The sequence below is a fragment of the Tupaia chinensis genome, unplaced genomic scaffold (assembly GCF_000334495.1).
Source record: "Tupaia chinensis unplaced genomic scaffold, TupChi_1.0 Scaffold000574_1, whole genome shotgun sequence".
Lineage (NCBI taxonomy): Eukaryota > Metazoa > Chordata > Mammalia > Scandentia > Tupaiidae > Tupaia > Tupaia belangeri.
The window spans coordinates 2,089,191-2,098,667 of NW_006160088.1; the positions used below are offsets into that span (position 1 = coordinate 2,089,191).

The window sequence follows — 9,477 nt, forward strand, 5'->3', positions numbered from 1 at the left end:
GGACTCAGTTTTGGCGATTCCGTGGGAGGGTGGGGGTGGGGAGCGATTTCTTGCTTTCTGTCTCTCCAGCGAGCACACACACCCTACAGCAAAAATCCCTTTAAAAAATAAATGACCACACCGAAGGACAGAACGCTGCTCTTAGGAACATGTGCCAGATAGTTTTCCCCCTGTCCTGCTGGTGTTTTGAACACTTCAGATGCAGCTCAGCCCTTCTAGTGCTCTGGAGGACAGAGGCCACTGCCCCCACTATCTGGTCTCTGGCCTGCAGCTGCCAACATGCCCACGCCCCATCTACTTGCCGCTCCTCCCTGCCCGCCCACTTATGTCTGTGTCCAGGCCGAGGGAACATGAGGGCTATAACCACACTGATGGTTCCGAGCCCCACAGATGGTCCATTCGCTAATCTGTTTAGTTACCATGAAATATGAACCACTCCTGAGCATGTCCCATCTGTTAACACTACAGCACGGCCCGTGTGAGAAAAGACCCTTTACCTTAATTAGGTTGATTCCCTCGGCAGCCTGCTCTCTGGCCTCTTGAGCGGACTGGCCGTCTGGATGGACTATGTGATACAGCTGCACCAAGCTGGCGGCATCATCGATTCTGGAGTGAGGAGGCTTAACGTTACCAAGGGGTTTCCTTCATCTGCTTCACACTAGGAAAGTGTGCCAGCCTCAAACTAAATTACAGTTCAGACTTTCTAAGGTCAAGGGTGGGATTTGGTTTTACATTTCCAAAAACATTTTCAGGAAAACTGACCAACTTTGGCCTCTCTACTCTGCAATGCAGGGAAGGCAGGAGTCACTGCAGTAAAGTGTCCCATTCTAAATGAATATATTCTAAATAAGGCTATATTTTTTCTCATAGAAACAACATTCCTAAGGGTAGACGAGTTCTCGGCCAGCCCCCTTCACCTGCACGTGACAGTGCAGTCCAGCTTGGCGAGCAGAACTACAGCGCACCCTGATGAGCTGTGGTTGGTGGTCACCAGGATCGCAAAGTTGACTGCCTTCAGTGATAGCTGCTAACAAATTTTCATTAAGACTGATGAAAATTAGTGGATAAATGGCCTCTACAAGTGGCCCGCAGGGATTCTGGGCCACCTGACTCCTCACAAGAACATAGTTAAGAACTAACAGCCTCGTGGGGCAAGTGTGAAACTATGCACATCAGATAAAAGTCCAGTCTGCACCAGCAATCTGACTCCGTTCTTTTGCTTCACACTTACCTTTTAAGTACACAGTTCTTGTTTTGGCCAGAGGGAGTGCATGCACTCGACAGGTGGAGAGGGAGAAAGCATTTCCTAGTGGGGCATGGCCATGCTACAAACCCCTTCTCCATTTCTCCATCTGTCAGGCTTCTGGGCACACCCAATGTGTGTTTCAAACCTCTGGGGCTGAAACTCAGGCCACAGTCAGCCCTGTGAGATCTGGCTCTCAGGACCACCAGGCCCTAGGCCCTGTTCTAACAGTTTATTATCAACATTAAAATGTTCTCCCCAAACCAGACCATCACTACCTTATCATAGTCAACGTCTATACCACCTGCCACCTCACAGCTACAGGCCTTGCCCGTCTACCACTCCCACCTTCCCTGTTATCAGATTACTTGCATTAGGGGATAAAGGGTAAAGTGACAGTGGGCACAGGCACAGATTGCCTCAATTCACGGTGACCTCAGTGCTCTAGGCTTACCCCAAAGCCCTTCTACCCTAAAGATCGTTCCTTGGGGAAACTGAGAAACCAGAGCTGCTCTTACAGGAAAGCTTTTCAGGAGGGAAGAATCGAAAATGCTCAGTACAAATCTATTGTGCTTATTATATTCTAACAAAGTTCAGAAAACATGGCAACAAGATATTTCCCCAAATAGATGTTAAAAATAATTCCCTTTAGAGTTTAGGCTTGTAGCCCTATAAAGAGCTTCACTGGGTCTCTACATGCTATAGTCATGCTCAGGGTTGCATCAGATTCATGCTGAAGTCTCATGCCTGCATCTCACAGAATAGTTAAATTTAGCTTTAGCACCCAGCCCATACTTAAAAGCAAGCAAGTTTATATTTTTGAAAAGATTTTAAAAGGACCTGCAGCAGTAGGACATGAGTCAGAAATATATGTGTGCAGAATCCACTGTCTGGTAGGGCTCCATCCAGTGAGGATGTGCACCCTCTACTGTCCAGCCTGGGCTTTGCAGGAAGCTCATGTGGCCCAGTCAAAATAACAGGAGGGTTAGGCAGGAACGGTGCCACCCTCCCAGTGTGCATGCGCCACGTCAGATGAGTGTACTTGTGATACTGAGTAATACTATAACATCACATATTAGTACACCTCAATAAATCATGTTGACAGTTTTCAAACAAACATTTCTGTGTTGCTCTCATTTTTTTTTTTACAAAATCATACTATTTTTATAATTTCAGATCATTCAAGAAACTTTATAAGTAGACAGTTCATTCATAGATGTCACTGCTAATGCAACGTAAAGAAAAGTCACTTTTGAGCACCCCGTCACTACCAGCCCCTGCTTATGAGGGGTGGAGGTACATTTCTGCTGAACTGCATTACACTACAGAGGCTGGGGAAGTGGGCTGGCCAGGAAATCACCACTAGAAATGCCGTTTCTAGGAAAAATGATGCCCTGTTTTCCAATGTGGGCTACATTTTCTTTTCTTTTTTTTTTTTTTGGAGAGGTTTTTGCTATAGGGCGCGTGCATTTGCCAGACAGAAAGCGAGAAATCACCCCCCCAAGGGGAGATGACCACACTGAAATCCCTTCTCCATCCTCCTCTCGGGATCTTGGGCACACACGCACATGCAATCAGCTTGAGTTTTAAGCCACCGGATCCGGGACTTGAACCGCAGTGGACTACATGGGAGTCCAACAACATAGCCATTACGCTAACTGCTGGTCCCGAGGGCTAAGTTTTCTTAACACTTACAGAGTCTTCCAGTTCCAGCTGCCTTGCCTTTTGTGTGCATGGTTGATTACATGTATTCTGTGCACCAGAAATTCCTGTCTTAAGGTGACAGTAACCACTAAATTCTTTTTTTATAGCTTGGACTTTAAACATGGACAAGGGGTTTTTGTGGCAAGTTGACTACAGCCATACTGGTTTCATTCTCATTTTGGCCCTCCTAACCCAACCAACTGAAAGATGTTCAAACATAATTTTCTTTGCACTTTTACCACAAACCATAAAGTACACTCTTTTCAGTGAAAATATCAGCTTGATGCTAAAATATGACAGTCTTTGTTTCATAATAGTTTGGAAAAAAATTAACTTCTGTGATGCCTTAAAATTGCTGCAACAGAGGGCCAGTAGGTGGCATGGTCAATAAGGTTCTGGATTCCACATGGCTGACTCCACAGTTCGAGGACTGCGACCAGGAGGCTTGAAAAACATGCCAGTTGTGTGCGTGTGTGCGTGTGCGCAGATGCGTGTGCGCACCCAACATTCTGAAAGGAGAATAAGGAGAAGGGATTGTGGCATGGCCATACCCCCCGGGGGCTGATTTCTTACTTTCCCTCTCATCTCCTGTAAGTGTGTATACGCCCTACGTACGGCAAAAAACTAAATAACTAAATAAACGATGGTAAAAGCAAGGGATATCAGTGCAAGAAATTTAAAAAGATAATAGCTTTTACGGAAAAGGCTCTAGAAATATTAGGTCATGGGGAAAGATGCATAGAAAAACACACGACTTTCCCGACGACCCACTGGTTCTACCAGAAGAAAAGCACCCATTCAGCTAACACCTGCTGCTTTACGTGTCCTGCTCAATGCCCCTTAAGAGTGTCTGGAAAGACTGACACCCGGGAGCACAGGTGGGCCCAGGATTAGTCAGCATTCAGAGTACACAGTACAGACCCCAGGTCACTTACTGTTTCAGAATACCTGGTCCTGTTTATACGCCACAAAAGCAAAGACTGGGGAAACTAGGAAATGCTAGAACAAACCTATAAATAAATTGAGGTAAGTGAAAGCTTTAGTTTGTCAGTGGATAATACACTGTTATCAGAAAAATACCATAGTTTAAATAGAGATTAACTGTCCTGGCCAAAAATAAATAAATAAAAAGATTCTTTTACTTACTAAGATCATACTTACAGATCTCTCTGAATCTGGTCAATCAGCAAACCATCAATCTTTTTCTTATTTACAAAATACCAAGCCATTCCCCCAAAGTGTCTTGTTGAACGTAAAAGGTCGTACTTTCCCTGTGTATCTATATCTTCATAGGTCTGGTGATGAACCTGTCCACGTAAAATGCACGTCTTCAGAATCACGACAGGAAGAGGTGAGCAGCGTTATTCCACGTGCAGTGACCAGCATGAGTGCTGCCCAAGAAAGCACGAGTAAAACCAGGTCTACATACATCTGGCTCCACTACTGACCAATGCTTGCAACCATTCCTGCACAACCCACTTTAGGCAGGAAGGAGGCTTCTGTTAATAAAGCATCGGTCTAAATGACAGCACATCTGCGCCCCCTCTACTGTAGAAATGTGTGGCAGCCTGAGCAACTTAGACATTTATTGCCATACTGATTACTTTTCAGTAGCCAAGCTTTGTTAATTAAGCACCTATTACATACACACAGACTACAGGAAATAAAACACCACCATATCTTGATCACCAGGAGAAAAAAAGAAATCAAGACTATTATCACGCCTCTCCTTTTTCCCCTACCCCATCAACTACCCTATCCTCTCGGCAGATTCATTCCATCTTTATTAACTAAGACTCCTTCAGTTCTTCCAGACTGACCTCCCTAAATGAAGACTGAGGAGGACTTTCCAATGAAGTCCAGATTCCTCGGGCGTCTGCGTCACCTGTGATGTGGTCTCCCCTTTCCCAGCTGAATATCGAACCACTCCCCTATGGAGGCAACCCAGACTAGTGGCCATCTCTTCACTGATCTGCCTGCTGCTCATACTGACTTCTCTATATGAATCACCTCTACTCACTTAATTCCACCTACTACAAAGATCCCTGCCCTGCTCGAACTCTATGAAGCCTTTCCTTAGGGCACTGTGTAACCTCTTAGCACCTAACATTTTAGGCTTATTCTTAACTACCACCCCTCCCAGTCATTTCTGGACTGTAGGCTTTACCACAGCACACCCTATCTTTGTTCATGGCATCGCCTACACTACCCACAGTAACACCTACACTAGATGGTACTGAGTATTCACTAATCACACTGCACTCTGGCAAATTTTAATAAATAACTTTATTCTCAAATGGTCAACCACTAGGAGAATAGACTTTGTCATCACATTTTGTCATAACCCTATCCATTTACTAGCTACGCAACTTTCAGCAAGCTACTTAACTCTCCAAGCTTTAGTTACTCATCCTTAATCAAGCATTAAATACATATCTGGCACATGACTGTACTGGAAAGATTTTCAGGTATTTCCCTTCCCTTCCTCCTGTATCACAGATTATAACCAAACTCACTGTGCTATATTTAAACTCTTACTCAAAACAACACTCGAGCCTACATTTTAGAAACTATAAAATATACTCACCCTGATATACTCAGCAGAATCAGGCTCAAACTGGGCGACGCAGAGATTGAGGATATCAACATGCCGGTCCTGGCTGTACACAGTCTAGATCAGCAGAATTGGAACCAGAGAATACAAGTTCAGCACCTGACCTGATGCCACAGCAGGCCTGCCCGTCCACATACAGGCCACATCGCTACCCCTCAAAAGGCATAAAGAAATAACATAAGCTTTCTTTTTTTTTTGAGAGAGAGATTTTTGCTCTAGGGCATGTGCGCTCTCCAGATAGAAAGAGACAAAGAGACAGAAAGCGAGGAATCACCCCCCCCCCGGGGGGGGGGGATGGCCACACCGCAATCCCTTCTCCATTCTCCTCTCGGGATCTTGGGCACGCACACACACGCGCCTGGCGTGAGTTTTAAGCCACTGGGTCCGGGACATGAACCGCAGTTGACTACATGGGAGTCCAGCGACATAGCCATCATGCTAACTGCTGGTCCCAAAATAACATAAGCTTTCTGATGGTCACACCTGGTTCAAATGCCAGCAAAGTCAATCACGGTATTTCCTAGTCAGGTCCCTAGACATGTTTTACCTGTGTGCTACCAAGGCAAAGAGCCAAGCCCCACCAGAGCCGACTGTTTCAACAAAGAAATAATTACCACTGACTCGAGAATATGGAACCTAAGTCACCTTAAGATTTTCTTCTTTGAAAATTATTGGTGGCAAAATCTTCCGGCCTTCTTTTGGGAAATAAACTTGTATCATCCGGTCCCGTTCTTCCCATGAGGCTTTGCGCAGTGTGCCACTTGGTTCTCTGACGACAATAAAACGCTCCTAAAGTAAAAAACAATCAAGGGTGAGTCTATGAAGACTTATGTTTAGTTTCTATGTTTCAGTAAGACCATTAGAAGAATAGTTTGCAATCAGAAATATAAGATGCGACCTGGAAAAATAAAATGTAGTCATGCCTGTGAGTTCAATGATAACTGTAAACCTCCAAACCTTGACAAGGATTGATTCTTCCTAAATTAACTGCTGTTGTGTACCTGACAATCAGAAAACTAAGTGAAAGTATTAGTAAGTACCCACTACAGTGCTAATGTGGGCTCAGGACAGGAAACGGTTCAACTTAAAAAAAAAACAGCTGATCTGAGATTTGTCGAAATCCATTTTCAAGGAAAGAAGTACTGCCAGACCTCAAATGATTTCATTCCCCATCCCGAAATCTCACCTAAACTGATTTTACTACTTTATGGTATGTGTTTAAAGTTCTTGGGATAAGAGGAAAAACCCAAGAATGTGGAGTTCTGTACCTGTGACTTTTTTTTTTATTTTCACATAAAAATTTTTGAGTTTATTAATCCTCTCATGAAAAATCCGCACAATCACCGCAGATAGTCACTGCAGAATCTTTACTACTTTGACTTTTGGCCAGCACCAACATTGGCCTTTGCAGTCCCCCTGACTTTCTTCATTCTGTTCTTGCGTTCCCTTCCCTGTTTTCTTGACGCCTTTTTCTTCTCATAGAGGCCATGTCGTGCAAGTCTATGTTTGGGTTCATTTTTCTTCGCATAATCCAAAGAATCGTAAATCATGCCAAAGCCAGTTGTCTTGCCACACCAAAATGGGTTCTGAACCAAACACAAAGATGCCATCTGGTGTGGTCTTGTACATCTTCACTAGTTTTCCCAAAGTTCTATCTTGGGTGCTGTTGCCTTGCCGGGGTGAAGGACATCAGTGACCATTTGTTTGCTCTGAAGTGGTTGGTCATGAATTTCCTGGTTGTTAGTTACTGTGTCATTCATGATGACGGTATACCCTCAAGCAGCCAGGGAGGAAAAGAGCTGTACCTGTGACTTCTCATACTAGCATTAGACATAAACATGTCAGAGAGAGGCACACCGATCCACCTGCTTTTGGTCTCTTCACTTTTCCAAACGCCAAAACCCTCCATGGGATCACTTCCTATGAATTCTACCCATTGTCTGTACCATAGAACTGGCAATTTCTCTCTCGGACACTGCTACACAACTAGAAAAGTACAGGAATGTGGATCACAATTCTTCACAACACATCTGCTGATAACTGATACACACCTGATTAATGTATTAATCAACCAGATGGTACTGACTCTCAATCTGTCAGAAGTACATGTTCTGAAGATTATTAAAACTTTCATCAAGCTCTGAAAATAGGAAAAAGCAAAGAAAAATGCCAACAGAACAATTTTCTTCAAAAGAATTTTGGTAATTTGAGAAACCTGAATCTCAATGTCCTTTCTCCCTTTGAAGCCATAAAATGCTCCCACAACCAGCCTTCATAGCACTGCATTGATTAAGGCACTACAATGCAAATTCTGATTGAAATGAAAACTGTGATCCCTGATCATGTCAGATGTGCAGGCGGCTGGTGTACAGACAGGGACATAGCTCCAATCAGCACTTCTCTCCCTTTCCTGTACCCCTCAACTACCCTATCCTCTCAGCTGATCCATCCCATCTTATTAACTAAAATTCCGTCAGTCCTTCCAGACTGATATCCTAAATGAAGACTGAGGAGGACTTCCCAATGAAGTCCAGGTTCCTGTGTCTAGCATCTGCACCACCTGTGATGTGGCCTCCCCTTTCCCAGCTTGATCTCGAATCATATCGTAGGTAATCAAAGATCAATGGGGTGACCCTTCTCCCATTCTCAGCATTCTGTAGTAGCCTAATGCATCTTGTGGGCTGAACTGTCAATCAGTTTTCAGAATGCCAGCATGTTCTTTTAAATTGGAAGGGAAGAGGAGCCGGAGAACAACTACAACAGAAAAAACAGTGATGCCTGAAATTATCTGAGAGCTATCTGTCATTCTTACTGAAAATTCTGGAAAGTAAAATTTAGAGAATCTGAGTTACTTGGGATCATCAAGGAATTTACAGACTAGAAACACTCTATCCTGAGAAAGCTTCTTAGGATATCAGTCTAACTTAGGCAAAAGGATCTCCCAATTTCCTGTAGATTTCTGTCTGTGATTTGGGAGTGGGTTGGTCTGTCTGTACTCCGCCTGTCCTGTCTCACACATCTGTCTCTGTTCAGTCACCCGAGAACACTGTGTCCATGTTCCGCAGAGAAATACATGGTAACAAAATGATGTGAGGCCACAGTTCTTATCCTCCTCCTCCTTTACCTTCCAGGAGAGTCTCATCCAGTCAGAGTCCTGGTTTGGAGAAAGCCAGATCACACTGTCCGTCAGGCCCTTCTCCACCAGGTAATACAAACAAAGGTCACTCTGCAATTAGATAGACACTTACCCGGTGTGGTATGCTGTATGATATATCAGTAAACACGTATTTGGCCGTTTCTGTTCCTTCCAAAATCTTATCTTCGGCTAACACGTCATTTATTGGTGCTCGCTCTTCTAGAACCGGTGGCATTTTTAATCGTACTTTAGCTGCCTCGACTGCCTGTCTTGTAGCCTAATGGGACAAAATATTTAAGGAAAGCTACACGGTTACAGACCGGAAGAATGACCTGACAAAAGCCAGTACTAATAAAAAATGCTAACAACTAATCAGTGTGTGAAAGGGCTCTCTTGTGGGCCCTGCCTTTACTTTGGGGATGTGTCTGAGAACACCAGCTACAAGCTCAACCATTATCAAAACAGCAAAGAAATGCTCTGAAGCAGAGCCAGGCTACAGAAGCAGCTTGAAACAGAATAAAGGGTTACAGGTACTAGGTGGCTGGCTATGTGCTAGGTCCTACTCAGACCCATGAAAGGTATGTGGCTCAGGAAACACCTTAGAGTTAGGTGCTACTGTGATCATCTCCATTTTCCAAAAGAAAACAGACATACACACAGATGTTAATTGCTTGGAAGCTGCAGCACAAAGATTTGAACCCAGGAAATGCATGTGTTCAAATTTCAGTGCTCTGACACACTGCTTCATGCCATACTGTTAATAATGATACCCTCTGCGCC

At 44.1% G+C, this 9,477-nt stretch overlaps 1 protein-coding gene across 1 annotated transcript in view; it reads right to left on the reverse strand.

Moving 5' to 3' along the window:
• MRPS22 (mitochondrial ribosomal protein S22) overlaps positions 1 to 9,477 on the reverse strand; it is a gene marked incomplete in the record, with an annotated part of 16,357 nt that overhangs the window by 2,183 nt on the left and 4,697 nt on the right. The window contains 5 exon segments of the mRNA XM_027775576.1: positions 498 to 606; positions 4,109 to 4,254; positions 5,535 to 5,618; positions 6,207 to 6,350; positions 8,810 to 8,974. Coding sequence (XP_027631377.1) covers positions 498 to 606; positions 4,109 to 4,254; positions 5,535 to 5,618; positions 6,207 to 6,350; positions 8,810 to 8,974 — 648 coding nt within the window.